Raw genomic sequence first — 23,324 nt, 5'->3', positions numbered from 1 at the left:
GCGGAGCTGGTAGAGGCTGTGGTTAAGTGGAGGATGGGGTGTAAGTTGAAGACCATCCTGGGTGACCCCCAACACCCTCTACACAAAACCCTCTCAGGTCAGAGGAACAGCCGCAGTAAAAGGCTCATCTCACTGACCTGCAGAACTGAAAGATCTAAGAGGTAATTTGTTCCTGCTGCAATCGTTTTATATAACACTTGTTAAAATGTTTTTTGTGTTCATATTTTTTGTGTCATTGTTGTGTGAGCTACTTGACTAACTTGAATTTCCCTGCTTGGGATGAATAAAGTATTCTCTATCTATCTCTATCTATCTATCTATTTAATTTGGGATGGTGATGTGTGATATGTGTGGAAAATGGACTCTGTAATCCAAGATGTGCTGTGTTCTGTTATGTGTTATTTTTTCTTTCCCTCTCTTTTTCTTTAATTTTTCTCTTGAAAATCAATAAACATACAGTAAGTACATATTTCTAGACAAAAAGAAAAACTGTCACTGTAGCTCAACGAGGGGAAAGGACACTGTAAACCGGACTCACGGGAAATCTGGTGGCTCAAAGATGGTCTTGATGACTCCAGCGTAGATGGCGAGGATGGACAGGATGACACAGGCCAGGAAGACTAAAGCTAGCTTGTTGACATATTTCACCCCTACAAAGACGACCACAGACATCAGCGCGAGGCAGCACGTGCCATAAACTCGCATGTTATTCAGCAGGGCATCCACCTCGTCCTCCTTTTTCTCGGCCACAAAGATGGCCGCTTTAGGCACAATGTAAGTCTGCAAAAAACAAACAAACATTACTTCGTCTTTTTAAATGGAGGTTAAAAACATTTCTCTTTTCATGTGCTTATGGATGAGCATTTTTAAAGAACTTTAAATCTTAATCTTGGATTTTCACTGTAAATTCTCTAATAAATACAAATCAATATTTCATGCTACTCATATTTTATGCTCTATATTTCTCTCTCTCTTTCCTGTACTTTCTTTTATTCTTTTTTCTTGCTTTTCATTGTATGTTTAATGTTTCCAATTTTAACTATTTGGGGTTTTATTTACATTTTTTAAAATGTTTTTTATGCTTTTTTCCCCATTTTGAATTCTTACTTCTTACTTGGTAAAATGCGCTACATAAATAAAGCTGCCTTGCCTTGCCTTGCACAATGTGAGTCTGGGTAAGTAGCATGAACTCAGGTGGATGAATTGTTAATAGAGGTTTGTTGATAAACCACCAGGTACAAGCACCTACCAGCAGAATCTCTATAGTACCCAGGATGTACATGGAACCAGCAAACGTTGTCCCCAGGTAGAAACAGAGGCCGACGGCTCCACCAAACTCTGGACCAAGAGATCTGGAAATCATGTAGTAGGAGCCTCCAGCTGTGGAGAAGAAAAACAAAACACAGCAGGGATGGTTTTTTATGAGGAAGAGGATGTTGTAATTAATTGAGAAGGAAGAAAGAGTTGGATTTTATGTTCAAATATTTAAAGCTGGGAAATAGTAAAACTCCATCTGAAGCTTGTGAACACCAGCTTGTGAAATATATTAAAACAACAAACAAAAAAAGAGTTTGTTAAACTGTATGTTTTAGCACCAAAGCGTCATACCTGGCACCACACCATTGGTAGCGATTGCACTCATGGATATGGCCGTCAGCATGGTCTGTGGGGAGAGGAAGGGAAGAAAAACATCAAAGCTTTATTGATAGATTCATCAATATTTCTTTAAACGTATTGCGACAAGGTTATCTGCGATGTCATTATTGCCCAGAAGTAATGTCCTCGTGTGGAAGAGTGAAGATCAGAGGTGAATTGATAATTAACACAAAGCTCCTTGCCCACCTCATAATTATTTCCTTCCATGAACTTTGGAGATTTTCCCCAACAATAGGATCTTTGAAGAGGTCAATCTGGCGCTGAGCCTGTTAAAATACTTCTTAGGGGCTAATGCTCTACTAAATCTTGCGGATTGGTAATGGATACAAGCCATTCTGTGAAATCAGTCATTGTGGAGGATATTTACATCAGCCTGTTACCTAACAGTGCTTCCGGATGAGAGAGAGAGAGAGAGAGAGAGAAAGGACAGAGCAGAGGAGAATGGAGATAAGAAGAACAAAGAAAAGAAATGCATAAAAGTTAAGAGATGAAACAAAGAGAGGAGGGGGGGGGGTAGCGTGAAGGTGAAAAGGCAGGGGACAGGAAGAGGACAAAGGAAAGAGGAGAAAGTGTAATAAGGACAAGGACACGGCCAAGATAAACCTTGTGTGCTCTTTGCTGGGCGTCGGGTTTAAAGTGGCAGACGAGCTGGAGTAAAGCCAATTAAACTGACAGATTTACCTCCCACTTCCACTGAAGCCCTAAGCAGCTACTGTAGCTGGACCTGACCGTAAATTAATCAAAGTATTTACAGTAAAACACAGCACTGGCTGTTACACCCTCACTAGGGAAACGTGAAAAAGTTAACTCACAGTTCCCATAATTCATTTGAACTCAATTCCTTTTGTTTTGTTTTGTTTTACAGCCACCTGAAAAGTGTAGGACATTTATTTAACGCTGAAGAAAGCCAAGAGCTGAAACACGTCCGTTCTGAAATTAATAGTGATTTGTGAGTGCTGACACTTCGATTCTTTCCATTTTAGGAAATTGATTTGCAATGGGACTTGAGACAAACTCAACCAGAAGAACAAAATGTTGATTTTCTTAAACGTCAAGGTCACACAAGAACTTTTCTACCCTGAGTGTTGAAATTAAACTTCATGTATTACCATTAGAGCTTTCACACTAATCATAATGAAGGGGAGGAACTGATTGATTAGTTTTTAATCGTGTCCATCCACTCGATGTCGGTGGAGAGCTGCAGCCAATCCCAAATAATAATAGAATAATAAAATAGATTTACATAAAAGTAAAAACAAACACTCACACCAGCGTTACACTATGTTTTACTCTTCTTGCTGCAGGGCAACAGGGCAAACCACTGGACCACTGTGTCACCCTTTACTCTCTACTGCAGCTTTCAATGTGTAAAACAGCGAATGAATGAAGATAAATTATCGAATGACCATAAGAGCACACAACAGAAAAGATTAAACACAGCCAGCTGTTAGGGGACACAGCAGAGTAATAAACCATTACTGCTCTGAACTGAAGTTCAATGAAATTCCCATTAGGTTATTTTTAGATATTTCTGGTGGTGTTGGACCCACGGCATAAAATGTGACCTAAAAGCAGGTGGCTGACGTGGAACCATCAGTACAAAGTCAGATGGGGTCTAAGCGGTGAAAATGACCATTAATCTGTTTGACTAAGCTTCGCTCTCTTATTATGTAACAGCAGTGATGCCATGGCAGGGGAGGGGGGGTAAACCTGCTAACGCATTTTAGCTAGATTGTAATATATGAAATGGGGCGGCAATCTTACAAGGCAACGATTCATAAAACTAAGAAATCTGATATTAATTCATAACATTACTATTTCCTTCTGATCAAATTTAAAATCTGGTATTTCTGACAAATAAAAACACAAATGAATGTCTAGGAATCATAGAGTCTATTGTATTTCTCAGTTCTTGATGTATAAATTCATTTTTCTTGCACGGTTTGGTGTCACTGTCACTTTTTCAGTCTAGTGAAACTAGTTGTGTTACGTCCTTAGAGCATTTCATTATGAAGCAGAGAGCATTCATCTGAGAGGTTTTGTTTTGTACTTTCCCTGATTAAACTTTAGTAATCCATTGTCTGCCCTGGGATTGGCAAATATAGCCACTGTGTGAGTGTGGCACGTCGCTACATTTCTGACACTTTGCAGATGGACGGATTAGACGTCAGGCCGCCAGGTGCCATTAAAAAGTTAGAGGAGTGTATGGGAAATGGAGAGGAGACACAGTGGCTAAATATAGGAGGGATCTGTGGCCACAGACAATTCACCAGTCATTCTGGTGACTCTGCTGTCAATCCAGCAGTTGCATCAGTCCGCCATTAAAGGTTGAAACCGCTTCTGCCCCCAGTGTCAGCAAAAAACACTCTTGTGTGCTAATGTATTCATATTAATGCACTAAAGAGCTTGGTATGTACATTAAGTTCACTCTTACATAATCTTTGTCACTCTGACTCTAAAATCCCCTCATAAAGCATAAATAATATCCACAGCAAGAGTCCTGTTTGTATCCTGTTTGTATCCCGAGTACTCACACAGGAGCAGCACAAGCCGACAATAGCCAGGGACTCCAAGATGCCGGCTGTGCCGACAATCCACGTAAGGCGGAGAAACAGGATGACCCCCAGGATATTCTGGAGGCAGGGGAGGTAGACGCCCATGAAGGTCCCCATCTGTGGGCTCTATAGAGGATGAAATGGGAAAGAAAAGACGATTAGAATATGTTTATACACAGTTGTATCTATGTCAGCCCAACACAATGTGAAGCCACATAGCAGTTACTGTATGTCAAATACAATTTAGATACAGCATCATTTATTAATTGGCTCTATAGACATCACTCTGTCTTCTTGAGAAATGTCTTGCCTAAGGCACAATCTGATTGGTTTTATGTCAAGAGTAGCAGCCTATCAACACCGGGGGGGCTACTGTACACACGATCAATGTGCATTAGTGAGTATTAGGAGATCCAGTGAGTGTGCAGAGCTGATATTGGTGAAAATCATCATCTTTAACATCCAAAATCTTATGAACAAGACTATTTGTTGTTCCAAAACACACTGAGCAGGACAGAGAAGCCATCAAACCAGCTACTGTGCAATTAACCTTGATCATGTTGGAGGATGGAGTGTGTGGTGCTGTCGAGGTGTTTCGCATTAGTGTCTGTTATTTACCTTAAGTCCAGTGATACAAATTGGTTTCCAAAACAATAGAAACACCTGAACAGCTTAGAAAATGTGCATAAACTTGGTGCAGCATTATGAGAATTGGCTCGGAAAGAAACACATCAGTCAACCTCTAGGTTCAGTCTTGGACAGTGTTGCTGATTCTTCCAGTGCTTAATAAAAAGGACAGAAAAGCTGTGGTTCAGTCCATCAAAATCTAGTCCTAACCCCTCTTCAATCATAATGACACAAAAGAAAATGCTAAATTTCCAAAGCAAAAGTTGCTGCCATTAAAAATGTGAGGAGCGTAATGTGAGCTAGCGTAAGAAACGTATGTAAGACTTACATCTCAGTGACAGAGGCATCATTCATATAAACCACTTTATACTATCCAATGACCAGTAACACAAGTTGTTGAAAATCCTTCAATCCTTCCACACTAGTTTCGCAACAGCTTATATAAAAAAAACCCAGGCAAAGAGGAATATATTAAGCTTTTCTATGAGAGAACAAAAAAACCCCCAACAACATCAAATCGATCACCTCAGATTGACAAGCAGCTACCTTTTTTGCCATTTATCTCCAAATGCACAGCATTAATCCCACTGGTTCAGACAAAAGAGGGGCGACAATGGTGTCAGCTTCATCCACTTATTTCTTTAAGATGTTCCTACGAGCCAATGGGAGGAACCAGAGGCCTATTTCCATTCAGGGGGGACAGGATGGCGCAACTGGCCTGGGACTGAGGCTGCGGTTACAGAAGCATCTACAGGCCGCATGGCAGAACTGTGGCTACTTTTAATTCTTCTCCCCTAAAAAACTGAAACATGAGGAGTAACAGTACAAATGGTCGGAGGGGGGACGAGAGTTTGTGCTGCTGACTAGAGGCCAGACTGCCAGTGTTACATTTTTCTTCTTTAAATCCATGTCAAAAACTGTAACAGTACACCCCCTCCCACCTCCTTCTCTGACCCAACCAACAGGGTCAACAGGTCATACAGGTATTTTGTGAGCTCTGCAGTGTTTATTGCCTTCTGAATAAGATATTGCATTGAAGGTAACTTGTTTGTTGTTTTCAATGACCAAGGACCTACAGTACTCTTACGACCCCTCCACAATAAGTTTACGCAATACAAACTCCCTGATTAAATTTCCATGTTTTTCCATATTCGGTGTTATAAACTGTTTATCTATTGCACGTCTGCCCGTCCTGGGTGTGGGATCCCTCCTCTGTTCCTTTTCCTTGTTAAAAGGGTTTTCTTGGGAGTTTTTCCTCAGGGTCTAAGGGCAGAGGATGTTGTAATGATGCTGTGTAAACTAAAGCCCATTGAGACAAACTGCTACGCAAATAAAATGCCTTGCCTTGCCTGACTGGATTTGCAATAACACTGCTGCAAGATTTAACTTGCAAAACTGTTTCTGGTATGAGAAGTTTCCCCATTGAATATATCCAAACTTCCTGTTATAGGGCAAAAAGAATAAAAACAAAACAAAAAGGGAGAGCACCTTTTATATTATCTGTGACACAGATTTCATATTAGACAATTACCTTAACAGCTTTCTTCTTGGGCCCCTCATCTTCATCAGCTTCTTCGTGCTCCTGGGCGCCCTGCGTGAGGTTGGTGTAGTTTGCCAGTTTGTTAAGGAGAGATGACACCATGGGGTTGCTGTCCATTTCCTCCTGCAAGTAAAGATTTTTTTTTTTAACATGCTGAACAACTTATTTTATATCCAGTATTCCTTTATTGTTGTCAACAACATGGAAAATCATCTTTGATGTTAAAAAAAAAATACTTTGTCAACTCTAAATTGGTCTTTTTTTTGTGGTTAGTTACTGTTTGCTTAGAAGGGCAAACTCTACACGGATCAAACTGAGGAGCGCAGTATTTAACTCGCTAACATCTAAGCATCTTAGAATAGCACGGTTGGATCAGCTTCATGGCAAGTGGTAAAAACAGAAGCCGCAGTGCTTAATTGATTCTATACAAGGGCCAGTGACCACAGAGCAGCAAGGTCTGCCAAATGGCAGCGCAAAGCACCTGGCAACGGGTCAGTTGAACGAACTTAAAGGAATGCACGGGGCTTTTTGAGACAAATAAACTCTTTGACTGATGCGCTGTTGAGTTAAGAGAAAATTGGTACTTTCACCTCCTTGAGTACTATTTATTTGGTTCACCACAACTTACCCTGATGCTTTAGTAAACTCTGCATTAATGAATGGCCTCAGCTTCGTAGGCTGGCTCTAATTTAAACTGCAGAATTATGGAAGTGAACGCAACCTGCAGTTTCTACCCCACAGTTTGGGGTTTTTTCATTCATGGCTTGTACAATCTTGCCAAAACAAATCAGGCTGCTTTGCTTCCTTGTTCGGCAAGTCACCCCGGTGAACTGTGTGTCTGGGTTATCTGAAGGTGAAGATTGTTGAGAGCACTGTTGCACATTTTACCTCAAAAAGAGCCATGTTGGTGCCATCGTAGCTGTTTCCTTTGTCGATGTCTGTGTTGTTGATGAAGGGACTGTTTTCCTTTGGAAGTCCATCACCTGCGGAAACACAGGAAGAAACGTGGTGTAGGTTTACACATCACTGTAACCAAAGCACAATATGTGGGCGTTGCCTGGCAAATAAACACACTCAGTGTTTTCACTGTCAACAATGGATTGTAATAATTTTGGTCTCAGGTTTGCAGGTCCTTTGTATTCACACTAAGCACAGGCTGTAAAGGTGTGTAGCCCTTAACCACATACACACACACACCTTAGAAAAAAAATACATTTAGTGGATTCATAACCCACTTGATAAATAAATTAAACAACACGATCCACGTTTCACTTTAACACCAGGATGTCCATGTTTTGGACCTTCGTCAAGGTTGCCATTAAAAATTCATCCAAGACACATTTAAATAGAAACAAAGGAAGAGCCAGCTGTACGACTGAACCGTCCAGCTCATGTAGCAGCAGATTATTTGAACACAATGTGACACTGAGGAGGTCGTGTGCTCCATGAACAATGTCAAAGCTGTGAGATATGCTGAATAAAACTATTTAGATACAACAACATCAGATGGGACAATCACACATACTGCAAATGACGTGGCAAAATCTGAGCACGATGACACAACAACAGTACAAAGTCAAGGTGGCTTGACAAACACATCAATACTTATTTAACTAATTTGCATGCCAAGCCACTGTTTTCTTCTTCCACAATCAAGTAACAAAAACTATGCAGAATAAAAATCTACTTTTAATTAACTCAGTCACAATCAGGCATTGATTTTTCTGTCTGGTCCCTGTGGTTATGAGACATTAAGGTAATCAAATGTCTCGGGTTTCACTAACCGGGCATATTTAGTGATGATACAATAAACAGAGAGATGTTTGTTTTGTTAGAGAGATAACTAACAACACAAACATGTGACAAGCATAAGACATAAGACTTTTACTGATCCCATAAGTGGGAAATTCACTTGCAACAGTAGCAAAGAAAGTACAGGATAAGTAAAGAAATAAGTCACAATCAATGCAGTTTGTAAACACAGGCCTGTGTGTTACAGTTATTTATGAAATTAATTAAAAGTGTGGGATCATTTCAAGAGGAGAGTATTGTAGGTGACTGGACCCCTGTGAGCAAGGATTTCAATTCATCCGTCAAAAGCACAGATAATACACTGGAGGAAAGATGCATGATATTGCAGCCAGCAAATAAACGCACCATCTTCCCTTCATCAACTACTTGCCAACCACAACAGAACACACACACGCACACACACACACACAGTCGGTCCTCCTCATAACACTCAGCAACCAGAGCTGTCTTCAGACCGAGAGGACATTCTGGCACCAAACTGTGAATCACACTGTGTCTTTGCTTGTGGTGGCCGACAACCTGCTCAGCAACGCACTGAGCAAATGTTTTGAATGGACGGACAAGTTCGAGTGCAGAGGCTAAGATAGCAAACAGGCTGCAGTCTGGTCCAAGTGTAACCAGGGGAGGGTCAGCACACTTCCCTTTATTAATTCACATAACTATATGATGCTTCCAATAAGTGTACTTAGATATACACAAATAACCATGAGGCAAGTGAAAGGGAAAAAAAATAGAAAGCCAATTTCAGCAGATGAATGATTCATTTCATCTAGTTAATTTCCCATTATCAGATCTAATTATATAATATACAGAATAAAAACATCCAAACTGCTGTTGAGTGTTGTGAAAAGGAGAGAGGAAAAGTCAGCAGTCGAAGCAGATCCCAGTTCTGCCACGCAACAAGGGTAATAATAAAACTGTGCTGGCGTAAGCCTTCGCAAAACAAACAGACAAAAATGTGACATTGTGCTTTGTGGACAATAAAACACTATAAATAAAAAGCCAATGAGACAAAAAGTAAAACAATAAACATGAGGTTCAAAAGTCATAAAAGAGGAAAAATACAAGAGGAAACGGAGCAGAGGTGGTGACTGAGGAGCAAAGAAAGAGTCCGTGGTCCTAACCTTAAACTAACACAACGGATAGGCTAATAGACGACAGACACAGCAATTCCTGCAGAAACAGTGAACCACCATCAAACTGTCAACTGTTAATGACTCAAACTATTCAAAGCCCCAGGAAATGTTTCATTCAAGCTTCTTTGTATTAACTCTTATCTGATGCTCACCAGGGTTATTACAGTTTGGTTTTTTTAAGTATATTTTTTTTGGCTTTTTTTCATGCCTTTATTTGACAGTACAGTCGAGAGACAGGAAATGGGGAGGCAGAGAGAGGGGGAATTAAACGCAGGAAAGGGCCGTCCGATGCGGGATTCAAACCGGGGCCGCCTGCACGAGGACTATAGCCTCAATATATGGGGCACCTGCTTAACCCACTGCACCACTCGACGCCCCGCAGGGTTATTATAGTTAACCCGAAACTAAGACTAAAACTAAAACTGGCAGTGAAAAAATATTAATAAACTGAAATAAAAATAAAAAAAGCCAATGAACCTTAGCCTAGTTTTACTTTCCTTAGAGATGTCTAAAGCTGCAGAAAGAAAACGCCACAGCTCAACATGGGACGACTTTGAGTATGACCCACAGGTAGATAAGAGTGAATGTAGCGCGATGAGGACTCATTGGGAACATTTATGGGATGCAACTAAAAGGGAACAAATCCCACAAATTTGGAAGTCCATCTTCAGAGGTTTCAGAGGTTTTCTCCTAAAACCTGAACAACTAAGACTAAATAAAAACTGCTTAAAGCAGATATCAGCTTCACGGCCGTTTCGGCTAATGCTGCGTTCAAGGCAGGCTTTTGAAACCGTAAGTTACAGCTTCAAGTCACAACTACGACTTGGTAGCGTTCCAGGTAACCCGTAGCTCGTGTTTTTACCATCCTGTTGTCTGTGAAAGTTCCCTATAACGGCCACTCGTAACTTCCGACCCGTGAACTCGTACCAGATCGAACTGGTATGACTTCACAGGAAGGAAAAACACAAAGTACGAGTTTCTTTGAACGCACCATGAGTTAGCAGCCCCCGCCCTTGTCAGGCATCAATTGGTCCTCGTGCTACGTCACCACATTCACGCGCATCCCTTGGCTGCACACACAGCCCTTCATGCCGTTCTCTCTCCTCATTGGATAACACTTGTATCCCACAAGGAAAATTTTCTCCTCGGGTTACAGCAGAGCAGAGTGACGGAGAGACTCGTGTTTAGGCTGAAATACTTCATGTAAGTGATTGCTGACGGAAAATAGGACTATTTAGGACTTATATTAACAAAAACATTCCACTGATATCTGCTTTAATCACTTGTTGAACAAACTAAAACTAAACTAAAATAAAAAATCTAACTGAAAAACTAAATAACCTTGATGCTCATGACAGTTCTGTTATTATAAGCAAATGATAAATGTGGCATGAATATCTAACCGATTGATAAATTAAATGGTTAGCCTGTGTTATGATAAAACAGTGAAAAAGCTGAACTTATCTGGTGTTTATGTTATGTTTATGATCTTTATCCAAGACTTAATGTTGTGTAAACCGTTCCTTGCTTCCTACAACTTAAACGGTCCAGAGCCTCGGGAGAGAACGAGAAACACTGAGAGCCGTATATCACCGTTTGCCAGGGTGGCCCTCACATTGTTAAGTCAACCATAACCACAGCTCTCTGGACCTCTCCACCCATCCATCCATCAGTGGAGCTGCCTATTGTGAACTCTGACTGCGATGGGGATTTCATGGATAACTTTTACTGCTTGATCCAGCTGCGGGGGGAATAAGAGGCTTGGAGCGTGGTGGCTTAGCTCGCTGGTAATCACAGGGAAAGTCACTCTGTCCTTGCGCTGTGTGGCTCTTTGAAAAAAAAAAAAACACACACAGTACGAGTGGGATAGTGGAATATAATAGGTTAGAGCACAGTCGCAGTGTTTCATTAAGCCGGGATGACAGGGAATGAGTTTCATGATCATGGCCATTCTATATGATACTATGAGGAAAGGATGCAGCCAAGGGTGAGTCAACCCGTTATCCTGTCAACGCAGATGCCACACACCCACACACACATACACCACAGGTAATCATTGTCTTAAATGACACTAGCTTTAATCCTCTTTGACGCCCGGCAGGAGGCTAAAACTGGCAGCACTGTTTCCGAATCAGGTGAAGTCTCTGCTTTTAGAACGTGCACATGTGTAAGGTGCTTTAGATGTCAAACAGGAAGTGATCGCTATCCTTTACGGTCGGTAACTAAAGGTAACTCTTGGCGATGAATGACTGGAGTACGACTGCAGCCAGGAAAAGCGCCACGATTACAGTTTAGAAAATATTTAGTAACACAGAGCCCTCTTAAATTATCTGCTCACTCATTTAGTAGATGAGAGACAATGACATATAAAACAAAACGGGACAAAACAAAAACAAGACAGAACAGAAAAAGGCTAAATAACTAAATAAAAAGGAACTTCAATTTGAATTCTTTTTTTAAATAAAGTGCAAAGCCAATTTCTTTTGGAAGAAATAATCGCAACAAATCAAGACAAGGTAGAAAAGCATAACAAAATCAAATGGGAAAAATTTAAGTTTGATTAAGTAGTAACTTTCAATCTAATGTTTGTATGTTTGCATCCTTTTTGTTTTCTTTTTATCCCTCATGTTGTACAGTATTGCCAAGCCAGATCTGTCATGATGGACAACACATTATTACATCACTTAAGGATTGTGTCTTATTAGGAACTTGAACGATTAGTCAATCATTTAAGATAGGTTGATAAGATGCTTCCCCCCCACTATTTTCTATAATATCAAAGGCTAAATAATTAATCAATTTAACTTTAACTGTAAAAATGTGATTGAGAAAATTATCTTTGACCGGTGAATGCACTGCATAACTGACAGAAATCACACAGCACTTTCATTGATTGGAAATTAAATGTAGGTCAAGCAGAAATGAACCACTAATTAAACTAGCAATGAGGTAATGCCCCTTTAGGTTAAAAATACCTAAAAAGGTTGACGGGTGACGACGAATTTTATGCCACCTCCTTGTCATTAAATCCTCCAGTGACCTGTAGTTGAACTTCAACCACGTCACCATGCCAAACTAGGCAGAGGTGCCAGCTGCCACAAAATCCTCCCAATAGATACACACAAGTCGCTGCAGACGGCGCTGAAGAAAAGGGTTTAATAACATCTGTCACTGCAGAGGAAGATGCAGATGATCTGTGCTATCGATGTCCGTCAGTCAGTCTACATACAGTATAATCCTGATCATTGGTGTGTAAATGTCAACGTGTATGTGTGTGTGAGTGTCCGTAGGTCTGCTGTGGCGAACAGTCCTAGGGGACATGGTCCAGATTCATATACAGTAACAACACTCTGGCCTAGTTAACAGATGTTAGCCTCTGTGCACATTAGAAAATGCTGCCACAGTTACCTTGGACTAATTTACTCGGCTTCCTGGAAATTCATGTTTATGTCCAAACATGATGAGATCCGGTTGCACGGCGCTTCCTCACTCACTGAAACATCTGAGTCCTTTACATCAGCTGTCCTCATTACCTCATGAGTCAAAGCTGCAGGACGACGGCAACGACTGACCTTCAGCTTTACCCACTTTACACACTCTGCTTGCAATTTGTGGGGCGAAAAAAAAAGATTCAGATCACATTGGGCCAAAATAATTTCTACAACCTTGTCCAGCTCCACATCCCAGCTCAGTTATGATGATGACTGACCAGGCAGGCATATACTGCAGAGGTGGCAGCCTGCTCGTTGACGTTATTACCCATCCTGCATTGCCAAAAAGTCCTAACATCAGCTGTTCTCATGTCAGACCAGCAATGCTGAATGTGCACCACTGCTCATATGAACTCGTTCAGAAGGAGTCAAATGAAATATATAGATATACTGTATATATTTCTATTAACAAACGTGCACCTGGTCTGCAGCAGAGAGAGGAGAAGAACTGAAGAGAGTGAGGAGGAGGGTGAGATATAAACCATGTCCGGTCTTAAAAACACATCAATGTCTCCAGCTAAATGGATCTTCCAGACTCAACCTATTACTATAATGTATGTACCCTGATATGGAACAACTTATAAGAGAGGTATGGGAACACTTCCACATCAATAAACCGGGGCAGCATCTTAGTGGAGCTTCTGTCAGTGCTGAAAACATCTGCAGAGCTTGAATCTCATAAAACCTGCGACCACAGTGAGGAATTGAACCTGATTTCAGTCGATGTTCTGTGTCAGGGTCACTTCATTAACTACGAAACGTCCAACGTCTCGCACTGAAACACTGATTGTTTTTCTTTCTACTTCAATGAAAGGTGTTTATGTGCTGCATTTAACGATCTGACTGGCAGTAAAAGAGTCCATGCACTGCTGCTGCTACGATGCATCTCCTTTATTGCGTTTGCTGCCTTCTTCTTCTCCACACTCCCCTTCTTACTTTTGCATATAAACTTACTTACTGCTGCTGCTTGAATAGAAAACACAGCTAATGGATGATTCAACACATTCAAGTCAACAAAACAATCAAAGGATGAGATCCCAACCAACTGTAGACTATGAAAGTTTTGATTTAACCTTATAATGAACTTTATTCTCTTATTTAAAACAAATATCTAATATTTTGATGGCTGTTTCTTCAGGTAACAGACCTGCTTACTTAGTTGGCAAAGTTTAAATGTTTAGTAGTAACTGAATTGCTGTGGCAACTATTTTTCCTCTCATATAAGAGATAAAAAGGACAACCATACCTGTACCTGCAGTAATGACCCCAGTGTGAATTTCCCCCAGCTCTTCAATGCTTTTACGGTTTGCTAATTTATTGCAGTGTTTACTCTCAGACTCTCAGCGCTCTCTTGAAACCCATTTCCAGCTGCAGCAGCACACACATATATTTTCAGCAAACAAGCTCTGATAAATCAAATGCTCACTACCTCTTCCAGCCTCTTACATCTGGTAATGGTCCAGAAATTTCTCTCTCCAGAGTTGCAGAAATCCACAAATGAGAGTTTAAAAAAGAGTCACATTCGTCAAGTGGCTAGAAACACAACTGCTGTTACAAAGTCTTTATGCACTGTAGGATTTGTGACTTAAAACTGATCTGTGTGACCTTATTTCACCTATATAACAAGTAATTTCATAACTCTCTAACAGCAGCCTCTGTCTTAAAAAGGTGGAATATTCTTTAACATCAGTGGGTTTTATCAGGACACCAACTATTGTAGTAATCAAGAAGGTCAATATATCAGCGCTAATACTGTATACTGATGCGTAAAATCAACACCTACTGTGATCTCTAGGTGGAGAAAACCTGGGTGTTTCTATAGTGAAACTACAAACAGGGATAAACAGCAATTAATAAAAATAAATAGCTATTCTGACAGTTGTAGCTGCAAGTTCTGGGTACAGAATCTAAGCAAACCACTGATGTTGGTATAATAAAAAAGGGAGTGAGGGGGCGAAACCTCTTGTGTAACTGTTGATGAATGAATGCAGGTGTTTTTGATGGCGAGAGCTTTGTGTGTGTGTGTGTGTTCCATTTCTGCAGGTGGTGCGGAGAGCGTCCCGCTGCTACAGCACATTATGGTGACCCTGCCTGAACAGTGTGACATTGGTAAAGGGCATTTACTATGAAAGAGGCAATGACCATATTCAACACCCTCTGATAAAAACATAACAATCTGAGATCATTCTCAAAGCCTATGTGCTAAAAAACCTTGGTATGATGATAAATATTATTACAATTTTGCTGCCAACTGCCCCCTTGGGACCCAAATGGATTTTAAATTTCCACTTATAATTGATGACACACTTAATAAATAATAGATTATTGGTGTCTGCTGCAAAGACAGCTTTTGATCAGGACAAAAAAGGACCATTTTGGTGGTTAGCTATCACCCATAGAATACTATATATTGTCAATATTCTCCATTTAAGTGTTGATCAATTGATTCCCTTAACGATGCAAATCAAACTGTCAGCACCTAAAATTCCTTCAAATAGGTACACCCAGGTACAGGTACATCTCAATAAAAGTAAATATCATGGAAAAGTTAATTTGAATCAGTACCGGTAAGTCAATTCAAAAAGTGAAACTAATACATTTTATAGATCCATTACACACAGAATGAAACATTTCAGTTTCGGTATCTCAAATAATTTGAATATTACAAAAAAACTACTTCTGATAAGTATGTCCATCTATTTGACTTGAACTACTGTAAATTAACTTTTCCATGATATTCTAGTTTTTTGATTTCTTGTATATTATATACAAATGTAAACACGTCACTATTTTGCCAGTTACGAGTGTGCACAGTTTTTAAAATCCTGACTTGTGGTGTGTGCTGCTTTAACATCGGAGAGTTAAAGAGCATTATTTGACATTAGAGTCAGTGATGTTACATAAGGGGGGAGAGAGGGATTCCCTGATCCTGCCACAGCAACATTACACAGGGCAGAGGATGATGATGGTTTTGAGTCAGACTTCATCAACTTCATCATCATCAGATTCACCTGCAGGTACAGGTACAGGTACAGGTACAATTCAGGAAGTGCTAATGGCTATAGGCTCAGCCTCTCTGGTCACTGTGGTAATAAATGACCATGCATCCTATTTATAACCACTAAGCTGCACACTGTGACGACACCGTAAGCTGCCTAACGCTGCCAGAGTTAGAGTTAGCCCGTGGCTCTTTATACCAAACCAAACCATAAAAGATACAAGAAAAAAGATGGAGGTAAGGAAGATATAGCGAGGCTGGACAAGTCCAAATCTGTTCGCTCAAGATTTATGTAAAAACACACAATTATCAGCTTCAAATTCAAGGAAGCAGCAGAAACAAATCAGCTAATTTCACTTAATTTACATGCACTTTTGGTAGCACCTGGTCGACTGCTGGAGATCACCATGAGTGCATTAATTTTTAAAGTGGATTTATCAACTGCAATTAATAAAGTCTGTGCTGTACTCGGTCCATTCATTCATTCATTCATACAGTTCATGCACACAGCCTGACTTTTGACTCCACAAAGCACAACAAAGCTCCTTCTTTGCTGCTGATTAATACTTCTGTATCACTTCTGGTCCAGGGACACAATAACAACAGCAACAACTCAGTGACTCCTTTAAAAGCCAGATTCTCCCACCGGTGGAGCAATTATTTATCATTACACAAGACAAGCAACTGGCTCTAATGCAGGTGCGCTACGGAGAGCCCATCAATAAAACAGAAACAACTCATCCCTGCACACCTGCCCTATAAAAATGCTACGGATCAAAAATAAAAAAAATATTACACACTTCTTGACTAAAACTAAAACTACTCGCTACTTGCCCTTCGATAGCAAGAGAAACTTACCCTTTCGTCGAGAGCCTGCCCTCTGCTCCATTTTGAGGAGCGGGGCTGAAAAGGGGGGGTGAAAGGGAGTGGGGTCCTAGTAGTGGTCCCTGGGGAACTCCAGTAACGGGGGTCCAAAGTATAAAAGAGGCACACACTGCTAGTGAGGAGCAGGAGTCAGGACAGGAATGCTGCCTGTGCTGTGTGGATAATGTGAGGATCAGCTATTTCTGACAGCGTGTGGTGGTGTTTGTGTTTGCGTGTGTGTGTGCGTGCGTGTGTGTGTGTGTGTGTGGAAAGTGGCCTGTGACGACGATGTCAGCGACATCAGCCATGCATCACAGAGCACCCTCACCCTCCCACCGACAGACCTGCACAAACACACACACACACACACACTTCTCTCAGCTTCTGATCCCTGCTCCACACACACACACACACACACACAAAACACACACGTGCGCGTGCATGTTTGATCACAGTCACTGAGGGGGCGGAGCAGCAGAAAGCGAGGGAAGTAAAAAGCAGCAGTAAGATAGGTCGACAGTTTTAGAGGTGTGGCAGGAGAGCGAAGGATGGATGGATGGATGAATGGATGGAAGGATACAGACCGAACTGAAGAGGAGGAGGAGGAGGCTGCAGAAAAGTCAAAGTACAACCTGACTTCTTCTTTTTCACAGAAAGCAGCCGAGGACGCAGAGACAGCACCTACCGTCCGAGCTGTGCAGCGGTGTATCATTCTGAATCAATAATTGTTGACTATTTTAAACCAAAGGTGCTGCATCAGTGAGCAGTTTCATTTACTACCTGACCTCGGGACTGACCTCCAGAGACACAGACAGAGACGGTCAACTGATCAGCAGAGCACAGTGACTGGACAAACCTGGGAGCTATGACGACAAACTGCCATGGAGAGACATGTTGTTCTGTGCATCTTTACATTAAAAGTGTGTCCAAGCAAATTTCCTTCAGTACGATAAATAGTAATGTTGTGTTGGGCTGGGTTTTAACAATCGATTTTCCGATTTATATTGAACTTCATTTAAAAGATCTGATATTGAATCATAAAATCCGGCTTAGATTGATCTTTTAAAGTTCCATCTTTGGACAATTTGAGACATCAGTTTTGTGAAAATCTGTTTCATAACCAACCAAATCGGTTATTAAAACTGAAATATCTCCAAATGAATCAATATCGAATCGATTTGGGACCTTGAGAATCAATTCAGTAGCCTTAATGCCACCAAAATTGAATTCAACCTTTATTCCCACACTTAGCCTATCCATAAATTTAGTGATGGGGCCATTCAATAATATTATATTCTTCTATGTTAAATATATCATGAAATTATACCGACGGAAATTTGCTAGGACACAATTTATATTATTTTATTTTTATCCTCATATAAAAACATAAACAATGCTAGCTATTGATGAGCAGCAGCTTCAGCTTCACCTGTAATCTGAGCTCATGTGAGACAGACAAAGATGTGAAGATGTGAAGATGTGCTATACAGACAATGGCTGACCAGGCTTTTCCCCCCGCAGCCTCCTACTGTGCTGTCTGTCTACCTTTGTCTTGGCTGCCCATTAATCTGTCCGTCTAAAAGCATGTGAAGTGGGCACTAATCACTTAACCAGATTAGGCTAATCCTGAACTTTTTATAAAACACAGGGGCCACGTCCAGGCTCCAGGGTGGAGGGGAAGATATACGACTTTTAAGCCACAGACAAATTGCAGCTTACGCTCTGCTGCAGTCTTCTGCCTATCAGTCAGGTGAGTGACCTTCAACAGGCAGAAGCTGAGTTGTGTGTGTGTGTGCGTTGGTGATTCAGGCACACAGGCGCAGGCTCACAGCTCTGACTGTGAAAGATGTGAAGACAAAACTGAACATTCGCTACGAGCGTCATTACACTGACAGATGTGTCAAGGCAGAGCTTAAAGAGGAGCGATCAAATCACACAGTAGGAAGGATTTAGTAGTATCAAGCTTCACTTGGTTTGATGTCAGATGGCTGCTGTTAGTAGTCATTATGTGTGTCTTTGAATGTGTATGTGTGTGTAGCGCACGCGCAAGTTGTCTGTGTGTTGCACTTAATGATGTCCTAAGCCTTTAAACCCTTCAGGTAAACAACTGTTGCTGTTATGCAACACGCAGCATGGGAGGGAGGGAAAGGACAGAGAGACAACTGTTACTAAGAGTGTGGACTGATGTCTATATGAGGCTTTAGGATTTATTGGATGGATTAAATCATCCATACGATGATGATGATGTGGAGAGTTGCAGTTACACAATTGATCTGCTCTGACATAGCGAGTCAAATGGCTTCTGAGTGAAGGAACCTATCACAAAACAATATGTGAATAATTATGTAGCTACCAGCTGGCTTTGGAAACAGCTGGAGGGAAAGATATTGATCTTAATAATGTGGTGCATATAAAAGTTGTCACAGAAACTGGGGCGGAAATTCCTTTAAATTCAAAAAGCATCTGGAGCTAGCACATATTAATTATAAATTATAAAGCACTGGAAACATTCTTCTTCTTTCACATTGTCCTTCCCTTTTGTTTTGACCCAAAGTGCAAATGAATCACAGTCATGTGAGAGTGAATGACACCAGGAAACCATTTGATTTCTTCTTCGCAGGCAAAAACGTTCCCACAGATTCAAAGTAAACTCCACTTAAAACCAAAGAGAGAGAGAGAGAGAGAGAGAGAGAGAGAGAGAGAGAGAGAGAGAGAGAGAGAGAGAGAGAGAGAGAGAGAGAGAGAGAGAGAGAGAGAGAGAGAGAGCCAGCAGCTTACCCAGCTACTCCCACCCTTCTCCAGATGGTGTCACTATCTCACCAATTAGAAGGAAAGTGCACATTCAAACGGACTTCTCTCCTTCTACTATTAATTTTGACAGTAGTTGGCAAGTTCACTGTTGGATTGGAAGCTAAATCAGACCAAACCCATCTCTAACCCTTCTCTAATAACTCCCAGTGTGTACAACCAAGGCAATCTAGAGGGATATGATGGACTACACAGGAACCAGATGTTGGTTGCGCTACCTCCATCTGCTTCCTAGAGTACTGTATGGGTATGTTTGATAAAGGGACAGTGGAGAAAATGTCCTGCTGACTGAATTAATATGCAAACCCAACTGTGCAGCCATCACTGTGCCAACACTCAGCTGGAGTGTGACAGATTATTAAAGGTCAGCGAAGTAAAACAACCTCCACGTTGGCAACGATTACACGTCAAACACACTCCTCTGCAGAAATAATAATCTAATTCATAGATGAGTCATGGCATCATGTGTTGAACTACTCTGACTGACCTTCCAGTGTATTTTCCTGGCTTCTAAAAAACAAATGATGCAGCTGGTAAACAATTAGTAAAGAAGCAAACATTTCCTGGGAAATCAATGAGTGTCTTCCTCAGTGGTTTCTCCAAAGATGACTTACATTTGATAATGGAAACGTAATGTCAACACATCAATAGCATTGACCCAATAATACTTAGCTGTGGAGAGTGAAACTGCTGTTCATATGTATCATTGCTGACCACATTCAGGAACAAAAACGTTAATGGTTATGAAATAAAGTTTGGTTTTGACCACAGTTTTACCAAAGAGCTACATGTTTATTGTTTAATCTTTACGACTGGAGCTGATGTTCATCCGTACTGTACTAAAAAGGGTTGAGCAAGTTAATAATAATAACAACAAGTTCAAAGCTCAATAATGTGGACCACATGACAAACAAACTCTTGGACACAACAAGGCTACACACTAGTGAATATTTGGACATTATGTAACAATGACAAAGTACAGTTTATTTTTGCAGGACATCAACATTAGTGACATCTGAATAATTTATTTTGCAACATATTCAAAAGAAAAGAAACTGTGAACTTTTTGTTAATGAAAGTCAATGGGAAACCCCCATACCCCTGACCCGCCGAGGGCCTCACTTCAAGCTGACGGCAAAAGAATACGATAGACAGAGCGCAGAATAAGCCACAGAAATGTCAGTGCGTATTGGTGCAGAGGCTTATCAGAGACAACATATTGAGAGGAGAGAAGCAGTGGGGAGGAGATCCCTGAACAGGAAATAGCACGCAGCAGCACGCAGCAGCACTCCAGGATGAAAACACAGACATCTGCTGCACATCTCAATTGATAATATGATGTGTGTTCATTCATTCATTATGTATGGATGGAAATATTCTACTTCTACTGCAGGTACGAATCTTAAGTGCAGTTTTGTGCACTTGCATTGTCTCTGTTATTCTGTTTTCTCAAAACTTGGTTGAACAGTATCAGGTGCCAGTATCATGTTTTTTTCAAAACTGGTGCTGATGAACCAAATATTCAAAGGGATTTATAAATCATATTATGTCATGTCTCATTACCTCACTCACTCCCTGCATTCCTAATGTTGTATCACTCCCTTCTTCTTTCTCTTTTTCTTTTCTCTGTCCTTACTGACAACACCCACCCATCAGTATAACAGCAGAAAATCCACTTGCTGTTTCCATGTCTATGTACAGTATGTGGATACTCAATGTGAATTTTCTGCCTACAGTACAACAACCTATTAATCTACGGTAATTCAGCAGCAATACCGCAAACTCACAAAGCATTATCCAACCTTGAGCATATCGAGAATGTACGATGCCATTTCCAGTAATTACGTGCAGGACAGGGCGCATCTTAATGTTTTCATGACCCACACACAGGGTGCAAATACAAACGTTGAATAACAGTGTCTGTCTGTCTGTCTTGCTGTGTTGTGTTGCAGATGGAACAAGCAGAACCAAGTGATGTGGCCAACGCAAACACACACAGAGAGAGGGTTGAGTAACTTCTGCTGGGTCAGGCTGGACACATGCTGTAGTATAAATAAACTAAAAACACAAAAAAGAGTTTCAAAACTGCTCCTACAGGAAACTGAGACCAAAACCAGGTCTGTACGTGTACCTCTGTGGGTCTTCAAGACCTGTGCACACTGAGCGTGAAGCCTAGATAGATAGATAGATAGATAGATAGATAGATAGATAGATAGATAGATAGATAGATAGATAGATAGATAGATAGATAGATAGATAGATAGATAGATAGATAGATAGATAGATAGATAGATAGATAGGGCAGTGTGGTGTGATGTAATGGGATGTAATGGGATGGGGTCTGGCAGTAGGCTTAACTCCCCTCTATCCTAGATTTGTTCAAAGAGAAAAATACAATCTGGGAAAAACGGTGAAGATGGAGCTTCTTTCCCTTTTATAACGTTACATTTCAAACATTCATAACCCAGAACAGAATTATGTGGAGCTGCAATCACAGGTCGTTATGTTCCCACAGTGAAGAGGCCCTGCCTGAATCAGTGGGGATTTTGTAAAGCTCCCCTTTTGTAATGTTTTTGATTTATCAACCACTAACAGCAGCTTGGGAAGCAGTGCATGACAACAGTACAGGCAAAAAAACAGACAGAAAAAGACAAAACTATGTACTAAAACATCAGCATTAAGTGTAACTAGGTTTAGATCTTCAACAGTTGATCAACAAACAATCAATGAATCTGCAACTATTTTAATCAAATATTGCTTAAATGTGAGGATGCTGCCAATGTTATAGTAAATGAAAATACTGAATACACTGAGTTGGCCAAACAAGATATTTTATTACGTTGCCTTGGGCCCTGGAAAAAGGTGGTTATTCATGGGTTTATGGGCCAAACAATTAATTGATTAACTGGGAGTAGATCTGGGAGAGTCATTGTTTTTTTAAGTGATCTTTAGTTTCAGCTTTAATGACAGTAGAGATGAAAAGATTAGTTGATTAACTCGTCAGTCAACAGAGGAAAATAATGGTTTTGTGGTCTCTGTATGTATGGTCACAGCTGAGCATGTTGAAACTGAGAAACTAGTTCAAAACCAGTTATGTCTGCTGCTGCTTTTACAATGCATAAGCATGAGAGGTTACAGAGTTAACTACATAATGGCGGGAGAAGGAGAAACAGAAAATACAGATGGCCACATACACAAAACAGCTTTTAACCAGAACCAGACCTGCCTGGGAAATAAACAGGAAACACATGTCTAGGGCAGATGGGCACACAGACAGACCAACGGACAGAGGCAGCAGCAGCTTCACAGGCATTTGGTCAGATCACCTGCTTAGTTTCTGCTCAAAAAACACCGTCTGAAACACGGTTGTATTTCACTACAGAGGTTTTCCATTCAGTTTTGTAAACAAGTGGTCTATAAGTGGGTCAGAACCAACCACTACCACTGCTTATACTGTGCTACCTACCACCACTGAAGTCATATGTTCCACATCATAACATCTCTGTAATTTATTGACAAGGCGTGGCTTAAGTGTAGTGGGATCCGATTTGTGGACAAAGTGGAGGCTCATAGTTCACTCACTCACCCTCGGGGATTCATAATAGCGGTGTGCACAACGCAGCTGTTCAATCACCTATCTACCACTACGAGATTCTGATCGCTCCATCCACTCATTATGATCTCAACCCCTCATCCAGGAAATGAGGCATATAATCCCAGGTGGATTTTAGCAACCATAACAGAAAAATAAAATGAAGATAAGCCTCAAGAAAAACAAAAAGAAGCAGCCAAAACAATTCCAGAGAAAAAAACATCATACTCCCGTCACAGTCACAG

General features: G+C 40.8%; 1 protein-coding gene across 5 annotated transcripts in view; it reads right to left on the bottom strand.

The window, feature by feature from the left end:
- slc12a7b (solute carrier family 12 member 7b) overlaps positions 1-23,324 on the bottom strand; it is a gene marked incomplete at its 5' end in the record, with an annotated part of 56,181 nt that overhangs the window by 17,137 nt on the left and 15,720 nt on the right. For all 5 annotated transcript variants that reach the window (XM_083995618.1, XM_083995615.1, XM_083995617.1 and 2 more), the window contains 6 exons: positions 539-780; positions 1,250-1,380; positions 1,609-1,663; positions 4,191-4,337; positions 6,370-6,501; positions 7,267-7,361. In XM_083995618.1, coding sequence (XP_083851744.1) covers positions 539-780; positions 1,250-1,380; positions 1,609-1,663; positions 4,191-4,337; positions 6,370-6,501; positions 7,267-7,361 — 802 coding nt within the window. The remainder of the gene's footprint in view (positions 1-538; positions 781-1,249; positions 1,381-1,608; positions 1,664-4,190; positions 4,338-6,369; positions 6,502-7,266; positions 7,362-23,324) is intronic.

Source organism: Trachurus trachurus (assembly GCF_905171665.1).
Source record: "Trachurus trachurus genome assembly, chromosome: 20".
In the NCBI taxonomy this organism is placed as follows: Eukaryota; Metazoa; Chordata; class Actinopteri; order Carangiformes; family Carangidae; genus Trachurus; species Trachurus trachurus.
Note: the sequence above shows the minus strand (reverse complement) of the source record. Positions and strands in the feature narration are given on the sequence as shown.